Source organism: Olea europaea, unplaced genomic scaffold, assembly GCF_002742605.1.
Source record: "Olea europaea var. sylvestris unplaced genomic scaffold, O_europaea_v1 scaffold1989, whole genome shotgun sequence".
Classification (NCBI taxonomy): domain Eukaryota; kingdom Viridiplantae; phylum Streptophyta; class Magnoliopsida; order Lamiales; family Oleaceae; genus Olea; species Olea europaea.
This window is the reverse complement of record NW_019237755.1, coordinates 22,568-46,425: the sequence shown is the minus strand read 5'-3', so window position 1 is coordinate 46,425 and position 23,858 is coordinate 22,568. Positions and strand designations below refer to the sequence as shown.

Sequence of the window (23,858 nt, the reverse complement as noted above, 5' to 3'; positions counted from 1 at the left end):
CTTTTGCTGATACTGGGAATGTAGAAGAAGCTACGGTTTATGTAAATAACACGAGAGACTTCATTCACTTAATTATCGGAATTCAGCCGATCAAGCTAACGGAACTGTTCATTTTGTAGACTTTAAGAATCAGAGTTTCCATGTAGTTTGATTTAAAAAAAAAAAAAAGAAGAAGAAGAAGAAGAAGAAAAAAGCTACATTTTGGACCAGCAACATAATTGAGAAAGAAAATAAATTAAAATTTATTCAACAAGGCACTAAACATAAAAAAAAGATTGCAATCTGCAATTTTTCAGATTTGTACATCTTCACTTCAATCATAAACCCAAAGCGACCCCAGTTTAATATACTTTTTCCTCCCCTGGACCCCACCCCACCCTACTCATTGGTTAAAATGAAACTTTCTTTCTTAATAGACTTTTAATCACGACCGTCAAAAAGTTCATCCGGGAAGAGGTTCATTGTGCCAGGATAGAACAATGTCATTTAGCCCTAGTTTCAGTTCCTCCCACTGCAAATCCCCGCCACCTCCACCACCAACCACCTTCACTTCCACCAACCATAACTCACGCGCCACCTCTAAAATTACCACCATCAACAAAACCCTCCCCTTCACCAACCCAATTCCCCCACCTTTCCCTCTCTCTATTCTGAACCCCAATTCTCCCCCAATCTTCACCACCTTTTCTTCAATTTCCTCCACCTGTGAAATTGAAGTAAATCTCATCTCTTTCCTATTCATTTCTAATTCAAAAAGCCCAGATAAATCCAATCCGGAAGACATCGAAATTATGTCAAAAGCATTGATTCTAGACAAGTACTTGCTTTGATCGGAAAATTGCTGCTCGTACGAAGCCAATGATTCTTGTGAAAACGATTTCTTGAACCAAGGAAGTTTGATTAACTCTTCGAGACTCAACCTGCTTTTGGGATTGGGATCCAATAACCGGAATATAATATTCTTGGCCGGTTTCGAAACCCACGGAGGAAATTCAAATACACGACGATGTATTGCACGGTACATGTTTGCTAAATTGCTGTCATCAAAGGGAATGCAGCCCACAAGAAATACGTACAAAAGAACTCCACATGACCATGCATCAGCCTTTGATCCATCATATCCTTTGCGATAGACTACTTCAGGCGCTGTGTATGCCGGTGTGCCGCAGGCTGTATATATTAGGCCGTCCAATTTTTGTTCCGGCAGGGCGGAGAGTCCGAAATCTGTGATTTTGAGGGACCCTTTATTGTCAAGGAGTAGATTTTGTGGCTTGATGTCGCGGTGGGCGATGCCGTTTTGGTGGCAGAAGAGGAGGGCGGAGACTATCTGGTGGAAGTAGCGGCGCGCCGTGGATTCAGAGAATCTGCGCTGGCGGCTGAGCTTGGCGAAGAGCTCGCCGCCGGTGGCGAGCTCCATAACAAGGTAGATTTTGGTTCTGGTGGCCATGACTTCGTGGAGTTTCAGGATGTTGGGGTGGTGGTCGAGGCGGCGCATGGCGGAGACTTCGCGAACTATGCGTGGCTCCATAGCGGCGTCCACGGTGGTGGCCTTGTCAATGACCTTGATGGCTACATCTGAATTGTCAACTAATAAGGTTGCCTGGTATACTTTTGCAAAGCTGCCACGGCCAAGTAGTCGGCCAAGTTGGTATTTTTCCAGTATGATTGAGCCACTACCCCTAGAGCTGGCAGTTCTCGTGATTTTGGTGGCGGAAGAGGGTGGTGGCGGGGATCTTTTGCGGTCCATGCCCCTGGCCGCTGTGGTGGTTCACAGTGGTTGGTGCGGGTAGGTCTGTCACAGTACAAAGGGGGTTTATGTGTGTGCTTATGTTACATTGACTTTATAGGGATGAAATTCTGTATGGGAACTAGGCTGGATCTAATTTGTCGTTTTGAAGCTCATAAATTTTATTATTTAATTCAATGGCTGTCATGTTTCTAACAATATTTTTTTGGATAGTTGACACAAAACGCCCATATTTTTAAAGTTTATTGTCAAAAACATTTTTGTCTTTCATTTTTTAACATTTTTATCCCTACCTTTCACATTTTTTTGCACAGAAGGTGCTTTTGAATATTTTACCCACCATTTAAATGAAACAAAAAGAAAAGAAAAGAAAAAATAAAGAATTAATTACAATAATAGTTCCACATTTTAAAAAAAATTATAAATCAGTCATGAGAAAACTTGAATGTATAGGGAAATAATCAAGAAATGAAGAAATTTTTTTTATCATAACTAATGAAAATGAAAAATTTTGAAGATTACGTGATTTTTGTCTCAAACCTTCCATCTATCTTCCCAAAATAAAAATTGAGATTTATGCTTGCCCACTTTTAAAGATTTTCAATTTCATTGGCTATGGTTCAAAAATTTACCTATTTCTTGATTATTTTTCTGTACATTCAAGCTTCTTTTTTTCTTTCTTTTTTTTATGTAATTTTAAAATTTTTCAGTTCACAATAAATTGTGACCGATTTGTAATTTTTTTGAAAATTTGGAACTATTATTGCAATTAGTTCTCTATTATTTTTATTTTTATTTTATTTGAATGGAGTGTAAAATCGTCAAAACAAATGATAAGGACTTTTTGCGCAAAGAAATGTAAATAGTAGGGGCAAAAATATCAAAAAATAAAATACTGGGACGTTTTTCACAATAAATTTGAAAGGTAGGAACGTTTTGTGCCAATTACCTTTTTTTTTCAACGCTGTTTTTACTTTTTAATGATAACTGGTAAACAGTGGCATGCCCAAAGATTAATTTTATTTAATTTAACTCAGCAATTAATTAGGTGGGGGTAGGCTAAAGATTAGAAGCGTCAACATGTCGGTATACACGTCCTTCATACAAGGGGGTCCACACTTTTTTATTGGGTGTGGGCCCCTCCCTCATGTGAGGGGACGTGTAACACTGGTGTACAAATAACAAAATTTTTAAAATTATCATTTATGTAAGCATTAAACAAGAAAAATGGATATTCTTCTAATTTTTACATGATTTTATTTAGAAGTAATAACATATGAAATTATTAAAGCCTTTGATAAAATTATTTCAATAAGTTATTTTTGGTCAATTGAATTCATAAACGAATCTGTGATGCTGTCAAGTATTAAAAATGAGATGCATGTCAACGGAAATGGGTTATGCTAAATAAAGAAAATGGCCATTTAGGTGGTCTATAGTAATACAAAACATGTCATAAAAAATCAAAAAGATCAATTTAACTATTAATTATCTAGCTGTTTCAATTTTTTTTCCTTTTTTTTCTTTATAAATAAATATAGCAATTGATATAGCAAATTGGTGAAAAATGATTTGCGTGACCAACCACAAATCGAATATATAGAATGTCATGAAAGTATTCACGCAATCAACTTGTCTATTGACTTGAACTTTAAATTAAAAAGATCGACATTTTTTAGATTATATATAGTACTCTCCTTAATTGTTCAAATTTGTATTTTCTAAAAGATAAGATCTTATTTTCAATAAATGAGTTAAATTATAAATAATTTAATATAAGTAATGCATAAGTAGACAATGAATTTTATGAAATATATAAATAAAAATGATTCGATCGTTTATAAACAAATTATAAACGGTTGCAAAACAAGGATTTAATTTCTATGAAATTATGGGAGCCCAAAAAGGAGAAGATTTTTCAAGTTTCTTGGAATATCAGTAAGAAAATTAGTTGATTACAGATGGAACATGCAATGATGCAAAACAGCATCCTTTCTTAAATAAAGAAATAATTAAGCCATCACCATTTGGAACAGCCATTCATTTGCAAATGCAACTCGTTTTCTTTGGTCACTTTCTTGGAACTTTATACACTTTAGTTTGAATACTATGTATTGATTATATTCAACAAAATAATTGACAAATATTTTCAGATGTGCATCTTTCTCTTATTATATATATATATATATATTTTTTTTTAATGTTAAGTCCATTGCATCAAATATAAACACGCGGTCAAGTCTAACATTTCATATATATGCAAAATGTTTATAGATTATTTATTACTCAAGTTGTGCTATTATTATATTCACACTAAAATTAGCACACTTTAAATGCATTATATTTCATTTCTTGTTCAAGTTATATAGTCTATTCAAGTTGGACTTGGCTTATACTCCGACGTGAATTTCTCAAACGTTTACAAAGTATATGTGATTAAGTTAATTGCTGATAAATAAACATAATATTACTTCATAATACTCGTGACTTATAAGGTTCGAGCTTTGGTAGCTCTCTTAATATATTTTTGAATGACTTAATTGATTAATAGTTTGTTTGAGTCTTGCGTTTTTAGGAAAATAAATTTTGTAATATCGATATTAGTTTCAACAAGTCATGATAAGCTAGCGATTTGAGCAGTAACAAAAGTATGTAGCACAATTTCTGATACTAAAGATCCTCTAGAGAGGCAATAGTAGAGCATATTTTTGTTATTACTCAAATTGCTATGTTATCACGACTTGTTAAAATTAATATCGGTATTTTGGATTCTAGTGAGAAACAGAGAGAATTTAGAACCTCATGATTTGAAGGAACTCAAGCTTTTATTTCTGAATTTTCGTTGATCCTCCAATGAAGGAGAGTAATCCCTTTTATAGGAGGAGGATCCTCTACAATCACATGGACTAGACGGATAAACGACTTTTAGACGTACAGGACTTGAGCACAATAATCACACTAGACGGACAAACGATTCTGCCCATCTTAAAAGTTGTGAATTTGGAATCTTACAGCTCCGAAATGGATGTGTGTATATCCTTCTGATAACCAGACATTTGGAAGATGGGATGAAATTTCCAAAATGACAAACTGTTCTTCTTCTGTGGCAGGAAGGAGGCGTTGATCTAGCTCAACGACCTCGATTCTTTTAGTTTCTTATGTATTGTCTTTAATGTGACTTAGCCATTTGATTGTGATTGGTCATGGTCAATCCGTTGGTTTAGAGTACAACCATGTGTCATGTAGGTGGACCAATTGGAAAATTTTTGTTAGATGCCATCCAATTTACATATTAGTTTCGTAATAGGACTTAATCGACTCCAACATATTTCACTTTAATCACTTAATTTACATTTTTGTATCAATTCTGTAAGTTTTTCGAGATTTGTAGATGTCTTTTTTATGACATTTTTAACCTAGATAAAAATAATTTTTAGGCATTATAATGAAAATAAAAGAGGATTATAATTCTTGTCCATGTTGATTCCCCCCAACCCCCCCCCCCAAAAAAAAAAAAAAAAAGAAGAGAGAGAACCATTCATATTAGTATGCCACAATGTAATTGAACATTTTTGTCATGTTTTATTTTTCGATTGTAATTAGTGTAGCATACTATAAAACTCTAAAGTTATTTAGATGTATATTTCTGGTTAAATTTTGTTAATAATAATTCATATAACAATCATATGATTTTATTTAAGAATATAACATATACAATTCTTAGACAAACCCTATTTAAATTGTTTAAATAAGTTATTTATTGTTATAAAAAATGAGGATAAATTAAAAGAACTCTGATTTTGGTGGTGGACACATGTTTTGCATAAACCTAACACAGGCAGACTCCCATTTTTAAGAGAAAAGACAACAATGCTAGAAATCCAATATGGTTTCTATAGTATTATAATTTAGTATCTAGTTATTTTAAACTTCTCATTGGATCTAGCAATATATTGAGTAAAAAAAATAATTCACATAGTTGACTACGAATAAAATTAAAAGTATTCATGAAATCGACAACAAATTTTTGAACAAAGATAAAATAAAATTGGAGACTCGAATAAAATTAACAACAAAATTATTGACATGTTAATTATGTGAAAAGATTAATTACTTTTGTCACCTTTTAAACGTAAGCCATTGATTACAGTCAATGAACCTCTCATTTCCTGTCTATTGACTAGAATTTTAAATTAAAAAGTTGTCATTTTTTATATATTTTAAGCCCCAAAAATCTTATAGTGGAAGATATTTCAAGTTTTTTAATGAATCCCACTAAGAAAGAGTTGATTACAGATGGAATATTCAAAGCATCCTTTCATCAATTAACAAAAGGCACCATTTGCAATTTGCACAAGCTTTGCAGTATATTTGGCAGTCTTTCATATGCAATGCAACTTGACCTCGTTTTCCTTGGGCAATTGGACCATTAGGTGTTTATTTTTATGTTAGGCAAGTAACTTTCTTGGTAGTTGGAACCATTAATATGTTTTGGTACGTTTGTTTGATTTGATTAAAGAATAATGCTATTTATAGTCGCTTTTTATTATAGTCGTCTTATGTGGCATACATATAGCAGTTAGTGATTTGATACATTAATGTGGTAGTTTTTTTAAAATCACTAATCATCACATATATGCCACTTAGAATGATTACGATAGTAAGTAATTGTAAATAACATTATTTTTGATTAAAATAAAATGTGATAATTGGTAAATAAATATCATTTGTTTCTTAATTTTATTAATACTTGTCGAGAATAAAAAGATAAATTGCTTTGGCATTTTTAATATTTATTATTTTAATTGTTTTTTATAATTTAGGTACCTTATTTTTTAATTTATATGTTATGCTAGAATTTTTATTATGATATTTTGAAATTTCTTTATAGCATAGAATTCGATTATAATGTGTAAGTAAGAGCACTCGGGTCTTTGGAAAAATAGCATTAAATGGATATTACTTGTGAATCAATTATAATGTTCAAATTCTCAATATTCTTCGTAAATAATAAGTCTTTAATGTTTAGTATTCACAAGTGAATCAACAACAATTAAAAGACTTGATGAATTCTACATTCTCACGCTTTCATAAGTGTTATGTTACATCATGTTTGATGTAGTCAAAATAGCCACGCAAAATAATTTTCACATCTCACTCACAAAAGTTTTCATGTCTCTTTTCTTAAATTTATCTAATCATGTCGAGCTCAATATACGAAAGAGAAGCACCATTCTTATATTTCATTTGTATTCAAAATGTTAGAGATCTATTTCACTCGTTTGAATTTAGCAAACTTAATTTTAATATATTAAAATGCAATTTCAATGTTCAAACTTGATTTTAACATTGTAAATGTGTGTATGATATGTATCCTCAAAATTGTTTATTTATTGGATAAGTTATTCAAGTCGAACCTGAAATCTAAATAAATCTCACAAAATATTTTACCCATCTATTTATTCTTTGAAATAAATTTCCCAAAATACCCCATACAAAATATGTAGATAAAAAAAGAATAAAATTTTCTGCTAGACCTCTTATTACCATGAGATTGTAGTTCAATTGATCAGAGCACCGCCCTGTCAAGAATCAAGAATTTACTAAAACAATCAAATTACTTGTAAATAAACTCAATAGAACTTCATAACAATCCCCGATTATAATTTATAGGAAATTTTAAATATGTTTAAACTTTGGTTGCTCGCTTTTAAGCAATTCGAACGACTTAATTAAATAAAATAAATCTAATAATTCGTGCTTTTTACATTTGTATTTCCCTCTTTTCCTTCTAATCTTTTCATCTACAAAACATGCAAGAGTTGTCTATCACTTATAAGCAGATCTTGATAAGAACTATACTATGCAACGAGGCATCAATAATTGAAGTCAACAACATTGATTATTTAACGTTCCTATATTTTGTCTTTATCGTTGATTTAGCCATTTCTTTGCGTGCTTGGTTATACTTAATCTAATAAATTATATTACAACCACGTGGCATGTAGATGGACCAATGGGAATTTTTTGTTGGACGTCACCCAATTTACATCTTAGTTTCGTATTGGTACTTAATTTAATTTTTTATTATTATTATTTGGTAAACTAAGAGAACAAGTATTCAAATCACACATTTTTTAGTCACATGGGACTAATGATTTTTTTTTTTTTTTTATTTGGATAGAAATCAAACTATTAGACACGTCTCTACGATACTAAAACTATTAATAAATACTTCAACGAATCATAAAGTTACAAATACAATTTAAATAAAATAGATTTATCTCATCTATAAGTATAAGTTTTCTATGAATTAATCAGTTCACTGACAATTGCCACATGCATATGACATTAACGCATGTCTCAAAACTTTGATAGAATTAAATTTGATTTTTATATGAAGAGATATGTATCGAAAATTTAGTTTAAGCCCCCGTTTGGCGAGGATTAAAATCATACTTTTAGTTAGTGAGTTTTGATAAAAGTTAATAAAATATGTGGTTAAAAAATTATCGATCTCATAAAATGCATTTAAATAAAATAGATTAGTCTCATCTATAAGTATAAGTTTTTCTATGCATTAATCAATTCAATAACAATCGCCACATGTATATGAAATTAACGCATGTCTCAAAACTTTGATAGAATTAAATTTGATTTTTATATAAAGAGATATGTATCGAAAATTTAGTTTAAGACCCTGTTTGGCGGGGATTAAAATCATATTTTTAGTGAGTTTTGATAAATGTTAATAAAATATGTGATTAAAAAATTATAGATCTCATAAAATGCATTTAAATAATATAGATCAGTCTCATCTCTAAGTCTTCTATGAATTAATTAGTTCAATAACAATTGCCACATGTATATGAAATTAACGCATGTCTCAAAACTTTGATAGAATTAAATTTGATTTTTATACGAAGAGATATGTATCGAAAATTTAATTTAAGCCTTGCTTTATGGAAATTAAAATAAGATTTTTAGTAAATTTTGATAAGAGTTAATAAAATATGTGATTAAAAAATTATGAATATCATAAAATGTATTCACTCAATCCCATTTACATATGCTGAATTTCCTTATTTTTTGTTCCCATTATATGGTCATGTTTCTTTATTGAGAAGGTGTCCTTTTTTTTTTTTTTTTGGTTCATTTATTAATATACATTTATATAATTTGTCTAGTCATAACTAATATTTTTTTTCACTTAATCTTGAAATTATACAAATATAAGTAAGGGTAGTCTGTGAAAGTTTTTGACAAAAATTACTTTTTCAATAACGTTAAATAAGAATTTTTTAATTTGCGTGAAAAACAAAACAAGTTTATATAAATGGAACGGATGAAGTATGATTAAAATTAAATGTTGATTTTAAGTTCTCTTTTTCACCAATTTATAATTTCTAGATGACAAGTGACATAAAAGAGATAAGTTTGAATGATTAGGGAAAGCGTAGAAAAAAGGGAAATAAAAGAGTCGTGTACACAAACGTACAATTTTGAGGACAATTTGACAATACAATTCAAGGGATATAGATGTTTGGGAAAAGGAGGTTGGGTTGGGTACTCATGCAAGAGACAAGAAAATTAGATTTTTTTCCTTAAACAACTCAACATTGTAGCTTCTTACGTGGGAGACATGACAATATAATTAGTTCTTCTTTTTCTTTTTTTCTTTTTTTTGGTTAAATAACTCAACATTGTAACTTCTTACGTGGAAGACATGACCAACTGATGATAGCATTTAGTTTGTTAGGTATCATTGGTGGATCTAGCTACTGGAGTGAGCTAGGACGGAGCATTGAACAGCGATTGAATCGACCGTCTAATATGGGGGAAAAATATTTTTCAACAAATCCTTTTGATTTTAAATCCACAAAGAAATAGTTTTATTGATGAAAAGTTCACTATTTTTTAGGAAAATGGGACCCAATTTCCTAGGAGATCACTAATAGACACCAAACTATAACTAATATTTCATTGAAGGACTAAAGCACTCAAATCAACTTGGTCCACTAACTTTTACTCACGTGACATTCTACGAAGTCTCTCTCATAGACCTTTCTCTCATATGCTGCCCTCTCTTTCTCTCACAACTTCTCTTCTTTTTTGACTTTTCACTCGGCTCAGTTGCGTTCTGTTAACGCGCACAATAGACACATCACCTATATTTATGGAACAAACTCTGGAAAATTCCTCTATAGCAGCGAGCTTCAAATCCTAGCAACTTCTAGGATTTTTTTTTTATAAAAGATGGGGAGATTTTTTTATAAATTAAAAAAAAAAATTACTGTAAAAACATAAAATTTTCATTTAAAAAAATTCCCTCAAAAAACTAGTGGGTAGCTAGGGAGAGGCTACCCCGTGGCCTCCGGGACCTATGGGCTGTGTGGGTGAACCGGTTCACATGGGTTAACCAAATGTGTCTTTGATTCAACCGTCGCATAATTCGTTTATAGAAGATAGGGTATTTAAACCGTTATTTAATGTGGGGGAATATCAAGAAAAATAAAAAAAATTATATTTCCAGCAATATTAATTATATTTTCTTAATATGTATAAAAATGAAAATAAACTTATTTTAATGGGATGGAGGCAGTAGACTTAGGCTTCACATCACATCAGCCACAAAAAGGCTCTATTGCATGCTCATGTGCCCCAAAATCAATATTTGCTACTTGACTATCGAGGCAATCCTTATCAAAGGAATGCAGACCTTCAATCAAATGACTAATAGGCAATTGGAAAATTTGTCCAAAAAAGGCTTCGGCTCAACCTCAGATATAGATGCCATTTGAGTGTGAATTGTGACACTCAAATCGACATGGACTTTAGGCCATCTCCAACCCAATACCAAATTTTGCACCATTTTGCACCAAATTTTGCACTAAATCTTGCACCAAACCAAAATTCTTCTCCAACCATTACACCAAAATTTACACCAAATGAACAGTGCTTTATTATTTTATTCATTCTTTCGATTTTTGACAATATATTTATTTTAAAATATTATTTACCTATTTATTTATGTTATAACTATATATATTACTAAATCATAACTTCATTAAATTAACGAATATATTGATTACTAAATTATCACATGTCATATATATTATGTTAAATTGACAAAAATAATTAATCATATTATTAATTTATGATAAACAATTACGTTAAATTTACAAAAATAATAAACTTTAATAATATAAACTTTACATTAAATTAAATTTTAAATGTAAACTTTACGAATTTAACTTTACGTTAAATTAACAATTACATTAATTATTATTGATTATATTATTAAAAATAATAAACTTTAATAATATACTTTATAGTGTAATTAATTAAGTAATTATTATTATTATCATCATTATCATTATCATTATTATTATAAAACGAAAATTATACAAATACCCTTAACCATTATCTTTGAAAAAAGAAAAATAAGGGCAAAAAAGACATTGCACCATTTGGTGCAAAATGGTGCAACATGAATAGTGTTGCACCATATTTGGTGCAACACTATTCATTACACCATTTTTTGCACCAAAATTTGGTGCAATGGTGCAATGGTTGGGGGAAGTTTGCACCAAAATTTGGTGCAATGGTACAATGGTTGGAGATGCTCTTAGCTCAACAAAATCATGCATGTACATAACGAATTACATGATGATATCACAAAATTACAAACCTCAACGAGTGTATTCGAACTTGGACTTAATCATTACTTCTAATACTATGATGAGAATATGGCCTTTCAAAATAATTGCGGCCGTTTGAGCTCCATTTTTGGCCATTCTCATTCATTGCATCAGTGGGGACCACCAGGATAGAGTCGTTGGAAATTATGAGTTCAACAAATTCATATTTGACTTTTGGGGAAATTTGCAGGAGCAAGAATATACATTCCCAGTTTACCCTTCAAATTAAATGGTGGGAAATTTATTAAAAGTGAAGGAATAGGAGGGTTAATTTTGGAAATTGGTTTTAAAAAATGAGGATATTTTTGACATTTTGAATTTGTAGGATTTCTACGAGAATTTACGACCTGACAACACACTGTGTATTTTGTAATTTTTTAACAATTAATGTACTGTTGAGAACTCATTTTAATGAGCTAGAATGGAGCTCAAACGACCGCATTGATGAGAATATGTTAACTCATAAAAATACAAAAAGGTCTGTAAAATTGTCTGCAGTAAAGGCAATTTGCGCAAGAAAGGATTCAAAAAATCAAATGGTAAGAATATCTAAAAGATTGAAAATTTAAAGATCCAACATTCCGTTGACTAAAAAGTCACCTCGGATCAAGGCAAACCTAAATCGACACTTGTGAACATCTTATCATTCTGCCATTGAAGTGCCATTTTTTAACCAATACGACACCGGAACTTCTACTTTCTTTCTATGATAAAACACCTAGAACCCCCTAAACCATTGGGAAAATCTTGAGAAAATTTTGGTAGGTAAGTTGACAATCCGAGTTAAAATCATTTCTATTTGTTTAAGTCAATAATTTGGTGCCGTCTTTTGCTTACCAATATATCGCACAAGCTAGTATCAGTAAGCGAGGACAAAGGGCTGATTGAGACCTTCAACATCAAAAAATTATGGACTATGACCTAGAGGACTTACCAGGGCCTTGAATAATCAAGGGCTTGTCTGCCTTCATCGAGTTATAGCACTATAAGCAAGCATGATAAGAGTCCCAAAAATTTTACAGCTTTGGTCTCGTCGCTTAACTTCTTCGATATTGGTTCGATGGATGAGAAGCAACTTTGAAGCAGGACTCTGTAATGCGGGTATGATCAATAATTAAATTGCTAAAATGTATATAGTTGTAACTGAAGGGGACACTATTGGAGATTTTACCTTTGTAGAACTATAAGAGAAAACAAGCGAACATGGTAGAATTATATGTAAAGTTGATAGCTACATTATGCTAGACAATTCACATGTAATATTGTTTAACCAAAAAAAAAAAAAAAAAAAAAAAAAAAAAAATAATAATATATATATATATATATTTATTTATTTATTCAGTGCAAATGTAGCATGTATTGTATGAATGTAAGAGATCATGCATTTTGGTACATTGTACAGTGAGTCATTTTTTTTCTTACGGACTGGTGCTTCCTTGTCGAAGCAGAAGCCCAAGAATATACTGTTGCTTAGTATCCTTCAAGGCACATATATCGATTATGAGGTATTAGTCCTTTGAATCTGAGGCGAAGACTCACTTATGTTAGGTCTAGAGTGTCGGCAAAGTTTTGTGTCTAAAATATTATTTAATCGAGGTGTAATTAGGATTATATTATCGAGTATTGAGAGTGTGTTTTGGAAGGACCCAATATCTGCTCAAAAAGATTAAGCAATGTCCAAAAGCACTCAAAGATCACCAAGTGAATACTCAAATGATTTATACAGAAGTCGATAGCCCGTTGGCCACCTAAGTAGCGCTTGGGCGATCGTGTTATCAGGAAAAAAAATCCTAGTTCATGATTTTTAACCTTTTAACAAACAAACTCTGACCCTCTAATACTATAAATACACAATGAAAATTCATCCGTATAATGTGTTGAGTAAATATTCATCAAAGAAAAGATCCTATTGAAGAATACATATTGATTACCTAAGTTCTCTTGTCTCAATTACAAGATCAAAACACCAAAATGTTGAAAAAATAATAAATCTCCTTATCAAATATCCTTCAGAGTTCTGAAGATCTTGACAGAAGTTCTGGTTAGTAAAGAATGAATTCGTTCTTGGTGATCCACGAGGGAAAAAAGAGTCCAGGGGCTCTGGAGCTGGTGCTGGAGCAAACAACCGGTAAGTTTTCCGTGATCACTAGTTGGGGGTCAAAGTCTTCAAAAGTTTGTTGTATCTAGACTAATTCTATAAGTTCAATATATTCTAGTGAATTAATTATTGGCACATGTGCTAGGAGGTTTTTCTTTTGAAGAGTTCTTCAAAGTTTTTCCTTCATCAACATTTTCGGTGTTAAATACTTTTCCTTCTTTTATATTAATATTTGAATGGCTGCTATGGTTTAAATTGATTTCAATTTTTCTAAAATTAATAATTTGTGACTTGCTGCAAGTAATAATTAGTTAATTTTTTATTTCGCATATTACATGTATTCAACCCCCTCTAGGTATTAGTTGAATCAACTACGTATACTATAAGTGGTATTAGAGCTTTATTTCAATTCTTGACCAAATATTGTCTAGATGAGTACTAGATAGTCGTTATCCATTCCTCCATATTTTGATTAAAACAATTATACATACTGGAATGTTAGAATGAGAGCTTTTTTGAATTTTATGGATGAGTGAGTTTAGGTGAAAGGTTGGATAGTTCCATCCATAGCTGTCGGTGTTGTTGTTATACCTATAGAAGTTTCCACTTGGATCAAGGATGAATAGGCAAGTGTAATTGAAATAATAAAGGTATACATGCCATCTTTATGGCTATTTTCCATGAAGAGTTCAAATGTGTGTCTATATGAACATTCTTGAAAAAATTTTAAACTACAAATGTTGACAACTAGGTTTGAGGAAATTAGAATGAAAGTAATGAATCTTTTGGTGAGTTCCATACTAAACTAAACGATATAGTGAATTTTAGTTTCAACCTAGGTAAATGAATTTCAAAGACCAAAATAGTTAGAAAAGTTCAAAGATCTCTACTTAAAAAAGTTTAAACCTAAGGTTACAGCGATTGAGAAAAGCAAACACTTACATCTAGTTAAGATGTAAGAACTTACGAACTTAGCCTACCTCAGCCTAAAAAAATAAGTCTATAGCCCTCAACACTGTTAAGGAATAGGCTAGTTATAAGAGTAACAATGAGACTTTAAAAGATGAGAAGATAGTTTATTTTGTTAAGAAATTATTTAGGAACAATAAGAAACATTTTGAAAAATTTAAGGGTGACTCTGTAAATACAAGAATGATAAAAGAGAGAAGAAAGGTACTAGGGATGCCAAGAAAAGATCTCAATCTGTTAGATGTCATGAGTGTTCAGGATATGGACATATTATAGTTGAGTGCCCAAGTTAAAAGAAAACGTTAGGTAAAGCTATGAATGCCAATCTCACTCATGATGAGTCTAGCTCCAATAATCAAAGTGAGGATTCTAATTTTGAGGAGTGTTTAAACTATATGGCTTTTACTTCTATAGCTAAAAGTGAACTTGTGGAAAAGAATGAGAAAGTTGAGGACTTAGAACAATCTGACTCTTCACAGGAAGAATCAGAAGATAAATGAGATATCCAAGTGACTTATGACCAGCTATTCGACGAAAGTCTTAAATTAAAAAGGCTAAATAGGTCTACATTTAAGAAACTACATGGTCTTGAGTTAGAAAAGAAGAGAATTATGACCAGCTATTTGATGAAAGTGTTAAATTAAAAAAGCTAAATAGGTCCACATTCAAGGAACTAAATGTTAGAAAACACATTTAAGGAGTTGAAGGTTGAGAAAGAGTTCCCACAAAGTAAGGTTAAGACTCTTCTAAGCTAACTTGAGATATCCAATGCACAGATTCATTCTTTTTGTTTTAGATCTAAGAAGCTAGACAACATATTAGGATTAAACAAACCAACTAGAAGTATGGGAGGTTTGGACCATTATGAAACAAGTTCTCATATTGCAGCATCTTTTAAAATAGTTGATTGGTAATGGTTACGTGGACAATAGATGTTGGGCCCACTCGAATACACACAAGCAAATTCTAAAACGTTTTGACCAGAGATCTGAACACAAATGGAAAGCATTTATGAACGTGGGAGATGTTTTACGACGTGATACAAAAATGTTCAAGCAACAACAATGTGATCAAAGATGATTGTATACAAACAAACCATTGAAAATAACTCAACCAAAATGGAAACAAACTAAACTCAAACAAGTGAATATAGAATAAACACGAGAGAGGAGGTTGAGTGCGGTTTTATGTATATATAGTTGCATTAAGAACAAATGTTACAAAAGTAGCTTATTTATAGAGTTCCAGACGAGGTGGTTATCGTTGGATAGAAACCACGTGACCTTATCTTCCAGGTCGAAGCCTCACATCAATCAGTCTGCTGCCATTTAATACATTGACAACGGGTTAGACACCTTATATCCTTGGCCTATTATTCTGACATTCATTATTACAAACATTACATCAATTATTCTTAAAGATTGCTTGCATTTCCTTTAAAAAACAGTAAGGGCTTCAACTAAAAGGAGATCTGGATGGAGTGAGGGCTTTAGCTAATCCAAAAAGAGCTTCAGTAAAAAGTGTAAAGATCTTTGGGCAGAAAGCATCAGCTTCTTCTTTGACTTTACTTCTTTTCTAATTGATTGTTGACCTAGTCAGATTTAGCTCTTATGTACACGTTCCACGTGGGCTGTAACGTGGTCTTCAACTAGAGCTTTGGTAGAAAGGGTAACAATAGTTTCCCAAGTTTTTGCATGATTATTCATGTAATGCATGGACTTTTTTAAAAAAACTAAAATAAAATTGTGGGGATAATTATTTTTACAACACCACAATAGTCCCCCAAGTCTAACTATAAATATTTATATTATAATTAGAATTTGAAAGGAAAAATATTATAAATATCCCTAGGTACTTACCGAGGGTGTTGTCCGAAGCTATATGAAGTTTATCAATTTTTGGAAAGATTAAAGAGTGTCATTTGAAATATGTTTATTCAAGACTATTTGCTTTGAAGTGGGTTTATACCCAAGATCTCGCCAAAGCTTTCTATGTCGAAGCTGAAATAGTGCATATTTGCTTTTTGTTGAGGCTATAATGAAGTAATACTGAAGAGGACCTTTTGAAGTGTTAGGAAAACAAGGCATCCAAAATTACGACACCTAAATGATTTGCTGTGTTGTACCTTTCAAGATAAGACAGTTGGGATGGTTCAACTTTTCATACACAAAGTTGTCGTTGCTTTAATAAGTAATGATAAGTTTTGCAGTTGGTTTCTTGAAGGGTAGATGCATACATGTGCTTGAGTCCAACGTTCTGATTTGGACCGTAAAATTTGAAATGATAGACTTTATGGTTGGTTCATATTAAGCTTTAGATGAATAGTTGGATGGTTCGGATTGAAATCCAACAATCGAGGTACAATCCCCTCCAAAGGACAAAGGAAGAACAGGGTAGAAGAGGTTCCCAAAAAGAAATTCACATACTCTTCTACCAGAGAGGGGGTTCTACAGTCAACTTTCCTTGATCTAAAGGCCCTAAAGGTGAGAAATTGATTGCAACATCTATTTCTGTGGTGAGGAAGATGGAAAAAAGGCCCTCATTAGGAGAGCCTCTGAGGCAGGAGTCTTCGAAGAAAGGAAAGGTGTCCAACGATCCTTCAACAGCTTCTGGTGTGGCACCTTTCGAACGAAGCTCTCTTTGTCAAGGATAAGCATTGAACAGGCTCTAAAGACTCTATCCATGCTTCCTTCAGAGGTCCAGATGGCTATTACCACATTCCATAGGTACTAGATGGATAGACGACAAACTTTAATCGAGTACAACTTTAGCTGACATTTTTGCTACCATGGTGAGCTAAACAGGGAGGGCATTTGGGGTTGCCACAAAGACTTATGTCCTCTATAAAAACTTCAAACAAAGAATGATGAGTTATTGAATAGGACTTTCTAGGTTGAGAAAGCAGGAAAGAAAGCTAAGCCGATGCTAAAGCTATAAGAATGCATTAGATCGAAGAGCCTTTGAAGCTTTCTTTTGCCATGGCAGAGATTTAAAATTTGTAGAAGGATGTCTACTTATCCTAAAGCGAAATGGCTTCCCTGAAAAAGTGAGTGGAGACTTTGGATGCTCACTAGAAGCTGGCTTTCGATACCTTGGAGAGGTCATATAAAGAGAATACAGTATTGAAGTAGCGAGTGGGAGAGCTTAACTCCAAAATTGCTAGCCTCACCGAAGATATGGAATAGGTTAGGGAGAGGTCCCAATCTACTGGCAATGATGCCATGAAGTCGTATATAGCTAACTTCTACTTAATTAAGGAATATTAGCGCTTCTTGCAGTATTGGAGAAGGTTCTCGTACATCGAGGTAGTGGAGTGGATTGAGGTGTACACAACTTTCAACACCATTGAGTTAATGTTGGAAGTCTTTAAGGAAAGAGATCAGGAAGAACCCAAGACTCCGACGGAAGACAACCGTGTGATAGAGCTAGACAAGGGTCAACAATACATCTTTTGAAGCAATTGGGCCCCAAGCCATTGTCCTTTAGGTTGGTGCTCCTCCCCCTTCCCACTTGTTTAGCTGTTAGGATTTGCATTTTCTTTCTTTGTAAATGGCTTCAGCCCTCTAGTGTAATTATGAATTGTTTAATGAATGAAGGCCCTTTTTTTACATTCGTGCATTTTGTCGAATTTCATTTAATATTATTGCCTTTTAACATTTTGACGCTTTCCACGTGCTTTTGATATTTAATATGACTTCTTTCAAACTTTCAAAGTTCTTAGAATTAGGACTTTACCTATGTTTTGACTTCATCTTTCCTCAGCAAGAGGTTGAATGGCTCATCCATGTAGAAGATTTTCCCACAACTTTTGTCAATGGGAAGCATGTGCTATCCACTTCTAAAAATGGAGATGGTCTCCTTCGGGATCAAGCTCTTCATCGGAATGTACACGATTCCCCACCTAGCAGATGACTCACCAGGTAGAGGCTTGGTCCAAGACCTTTATCTTTGGGAGGTATTTTCTCTTTCAAGAAATTTGACAAGGCCATTTTCATTGGAGTAGACAAACTTTATGTAACATTTACAAAATTTTCACTATTAGCACCAGTTTAGGTGCTCTACATTCTAGGGATGGGACTGTGCCTTACCATACAAAATTTCAATCCTATAGGTTCCTGGTCAAACCTCTTCTCTGATACGATACGGACCTTCCAAGTTAGAACCAAAAGTCTCTACTCTTAGCTCTTTGGAGGATAAGAATGCTCTCCGTAATACAAGGTCATTCACACGAAAGGATTTCTTCTTGACCTTAGAATTTTAGTACCGAGTCATCTTATGTTGGTAGGCAGCTAACTTTATTTGGGATCCATTCATCCAGGAAATCAAGCTCGAACTTCTGTAACTCGTCATTAGATATTTTATTGAAATGTAAGTGGCATGGGGAGAGCAGATCTACTTCGACCGAGCTCATAGTTTCGATCCCACAAACTATAGAGAAAGGAGTTTTCCCTGTAGCTGTTCGACAAGCCATTCATACAGCCATAAAACTTGAGGCAGCTTGTCCACCATGGCATTTTGGAATTGTACAGCTTATTTTGAGGGTATACATAATGGTTTTATTGACTGTATCCACCAGTACATTGGCCTGAGGAAGATGAGAGTGGCGAAAGTCTTCTTGATCCTTAATTTCTCACATAAGTCCCTGAGTTTTATGTTATCAAACTGCTACTTATTATTGATACGATTGAATGGGGGATTCCAAACCTGTAGATAATGTTCTTCCATAAGAATTTGAAAGTGTTGACTTCTGTAAATTTTGCCAGGGGTTTGCCTTCCACCTACTTGGTAAATAGTCAATGGTAACGTTAGCAAAGCTGGCACTACCCTTTCTCTTAGGTAAGGGTCCTATAAGATCAATTCCTCACTTAGCAAAAGGCAAAGGACTAGAGACAACATTCAGTTCCTATGAAGGTTGTCTTTGTATTATGATGAAGCGTTGACACTTATCATTCCTTCTTACAAACTGTTAACACTTATCATGCCTTCTTACAAACTATTGTGCATCATTTCTCAATGTTGGCCAATAATATACCTACCTCAACACCTTTTGTGTGAAAACCCATCCTCTTTGTGATTGCTGCAAACCTCTTCATGAGTTTTTTGGAGCACGTAGGTGGCCTTCTCTCCACCTATGCATTGGAGAAGGGTAGTGAGAAACCTTGTTTATACAACACATCATTGTGAAAGCAAATTGTGTAGCTCATTTTCTATGTCTCCTCTTTGTTAGAGGGTAACGCTTGTTCCTTGAGAAATGCTACGATGGGCTGTATCCATGGGAGAATATCCTCAACCCACATCACCTATTCACCATTAGAGGTTGAGGGTCTAGGGAGGTGTTCTATAGGTACAACAGTAAACAATTTTAAATCCTTGCTGCATGCTAACTTCGAAAGAGCATCGGCATGAGAATTTTTTTCCCGTGGGATTTGTGCCAATTAGAACTTTTCGAAGGATGGGACAAATTCCATTGCCAACTTCAGATACACTGCTATACCATTATCTTTGGCTAAGAGATTGCCAATACTACCAAATGGGAATTACTGTTGATAATTAGACTCGTCATCTACATCTCCCTAGCCAATTTGAGGCTAGTAAAAAGGGTTCACACTTTACTTTGTTGTTGATAGCTTTGAATCTGAACCTCACAACACAATTAAGCATATGCCCTTTCGGGCTAACTAAGACCATTCCTATCCTAAAACCTATTTCTTCAGATAAACTATCAATAAATATATTCTAGGTGGGAGGTTCGGCAAGTTCCATTTCCTCATCCATTTCTGGAACATAGGGTGAACTTTGCTTCAAAATTTGCTAAGGCTTGGCCCTTGACAGCAGTTCTTATCTTAAACGCCACGTCAAACACAATATGTTCTATAGCCCAGTTCATCATTCTTTTTTAGGCGTCTGGCTTCTGGAGCACTTGCTCGAGTGGAAAATTGGTTATTAGTTGTATGGTGTGGGCCTGGTCCTACTCTTTAACTTAACACTATAAGAATGGCAATCCACCTATTGGTGTGCTGCTGTCCTCAACCAACCTGATCGTCCCAATCCGATCGTCTTTACTAAGAAGACATCCACAATCTCTTATCTTCTTAACTAATGAATAGGAATTTGCTGTAGTTTTTCTTTGCCATTCTGTACTTTCGTAGTATTCGAAAGGTTTCGTCGAAGATACTTCACATGATCCTTTTCATTTAGTCTTTTCACCAACATATCATCTACATATGCCTCCATTGTCTTTTTAATAAGATTGCAAATGTTCTATTGACAAGCTCTGATACATGGCCCCTATGGTTTTTGACCCAAATGGCATCACCTTATAGCAATAGAGACCTCTGCTCGTTATGAAGGACGTATGTTCTTAATCAGTTGGGTACATTGGGATTTGATTATACTCTGAATAGGCATCCATGAAACTTAGCACTTCTTGCCTTGCAGTAGAATCAACAAGCTGATCTATACGTGAAAGTGGAAAACTATCCTTGGGGTAGAGTTGGTTGAGATTAGAAAGGTCCATGCATATTCTCCATTTTCCATTATGCTTTTTAACAAGGATGGTGTTGGATACCCACTTTGGATAGGTTGATTCTTGTGAAGCCATTTTCAATCAACTTTATCACATCATTCCTTGTGGCCTCATACCTCTCTGGGTTGAGGGCTCTCATTTTCTGCGATGAGGTGTATCTTTAGGATCAATCTTCAAGTGATAACAACTGACCTTCGGATCAATGCCAATCATATCTCATGCTATCAAGCGAAGATATCCAAATTTTTGCATAAGAAGCTCTTCAGCTTCTCCATAGCCTCAACTAGTAGGTTTTTTCCAACCTGCAAGGATTTTGAGGGGTCCTGAGGATCCACTGGAAAACTTTCCAACTCTTCTACCGAGCCTATTTGAGGTTTGTAATCAATGATGTGAGGATCCAGTTTATCATAAATTAGCTATTTTTTAGTAGCTCTCACTTCTTTAGGGGCTCTGATCACTTCATAGATTGTCTTTTGTTTAGAAGCGTCCAACATGTCGATGTCTTCCCATTCAAGGGTTTGCCCTTTCTCAAAGATGTCATTCATGTCAATATCCATCAAGATTATGATGACATCCCTAGGTTTTGCCTTCCTGAGAGAGTTCAAATAACACTGTCTTGCACTTATTTGATCGCCCCTAACTATGGCGATGTCATTTGTAGTAGGAAACTTCATACACGATTCGTGAATGGATGTGGTGGCACATAACTCCTTCAACACCGGTCTTTTGAGTACCCATGGTAGGCAGAGCGGTTATCCACCACCAAAAACTCCATAACATGGAGGGCCGTTAATGCTGTTGTTCCTATCTCTACTGCTAAGGTGATCTTTCCCTTTGGAATGATGTTGTCACTAGTATGGTCCACTTCCATTTTGTCACAAATTGCTCCAAATATGATATTGACTGAACTCCGATTGTCCACTAACATTCTTTTGAGGCCATTTTGTGCTACAATAGCCCTCATTGCCGAGGCATCACAATGTGGATAATGTAAGCTAGCTACATCATCTTGTGTGAAAGTAATGGGTTGAACCTCTCTCCCATTAGAGGGTTAGCTATTATTGACTATGAAACTTGTCATTGAGGGACCTTTAGCTTTGGAAGAACTCAATTTCAGCTCAAGAAGATCAAGCAATATCCAAAAGTGCTTGAATACCTCCAAGTGAACGCTTGAGCAATTTTTATAGAAGCTGATTGCCACTGGCTGCCAAAGGATGCATGAGACGATGCGTAGAGCAAATAATCATCGAAGAAAAAATCCCAATGAAGAACACGTTGATTACCAAAATTCTCTTCTCTAAACCACAAGACCAAAACACTAAAAGAGCGAAACAAAAAAAATATAAAAACACTAACAAATTCATTTACCAAATATCCTTAAGAGTTCTAAAGATCTTGAAAGGTGACTGGAGTTCGAGTTAGTGAAGAAAAAATTCGTTCTTGGTGATTCACAAGGAGAGAAGATGTTCAGAGGTTTTGGAGCTAGTACTAGAGCACATAGCCCAGGAGTTCTTCGGTGATTATAGGTTGAGGGCCAGAGTCTATTAAGATTTAGTTGTTTGTGGACCAATTCCATAAGTTCAATCTTTCTAATGAATTAATTATTGGAATATGTGCCTGAATGTTTTTTCTTTTGAAAAGTTCTTCAATGGTTTTTCCTTCGTAAACAATTTTCATTATTAATTACTTTTTTTCTTTTATATTAATGTCTAAATGATTGCTAGAATTTAAATTGATTTCAATTTCATTTAGAGTTAATAATTTGAGACTTGTTATAGTTTATTATTAGTTAATTTTTAGTTCCAAATATTACACATATTCACACCCTTTTAGGTGTGTGTTGGATCAACCTCGTACACTACGGCTTTGAAATTTCCTTGGTATGATAGTTTTCAAAATGTGCTTGGGGGTTGAAGTTACAGGCTTAATTTACTGTGTAAAAAATAATACATCAAGAAAGTTGAATTAGCTATGTACTTGAACTACAACAACCAAAAGCGCAGTTGAACCTTTACAAATGATAGAGAAAATTCTGGTAGTGGAGAATTATTAGATTCTAAAAATGGAGGCCAGATTGGGGTCATCGAAAAAGGGCAAATTGCTAGCCTAATTTAAGTGACAACATGGACATTTTGCATGGGAAACCCAAGATACAGATGGGATTGACCTATAGGTAGCACATCATGAGGTAACACTGGGAACCAAACCATGAAATAGATACAAAGGTAGTTTGCTCCTGAAAGGTTTTAAGATATAATAGTTAAAGTGCACAATTTTTAGATGCTAATTTCATTCACGAATTGCATTATCCAGAATGGTTGGCAACAATAAAGCTACTCACAAAGGGCAAAAAATAGGGTGAAAACAAGGGATTTAAAAAAGTTGACGTGGCATTAGTTATTGGCTACAATAGAAATTGTGTGTAGAATAATTTATAGTGTGTACTTTCAAAGTTGCATAGGTGGGACCCAGAATATGTTATTGTAAAATATTTGTTGTTGAATTCAAATTTTGCTGATGTTAGGAATCTTAACGTATATTGAGTGTGACTATGCCCCATTTTATAAAAAATGATTTCGTAGTAGCAATATTTTGATGATGTGGTAAAAAAATAATTTTTTTCAGAATTTATGTACAAAATTATTTTCCGAGAAGAGTGTGTGATTATAAATGAATTTGAGTAAAACTAAATTTTTAGAATATGGGTTCACACGGGGTGCTATTAGTTACACGTAATTACTTTTATTTTAAGTAACAAATTTTTTTAACCCTTGTTTTGTGAGAATTAAAATAGGTTTTTAGAATATTTTGTTAAAA

At 33.5% G+C, this 23,858-nt stretch overlaps 1 protein-coding gene across 1 annotated transcript; it reads right to left on the bottom strand.

The window, feature by feature from the left end:
• Nucleotides 1–218: 218 nt before the first annotated feature.
• On the bottom strand, nt 219–1,885 carry LOC111379428 (CBL-interacting serine/threonine-protein kinase 7-like). Its single transcript, XM_023002788.1, has one exon. It carries the CDS (start codon nt 1,745–1,747, stop codon nt 443–445), a length of 1,305 nt encoding a protein of 434 aa, XP_022858556.1. The 5' UTR covers nt 1,748–1,885; the 3' UTR covers nt 219–442.
• Between the last annotated feature and the right edge of the window lie 21,973 nt (nt 1,886–23,858).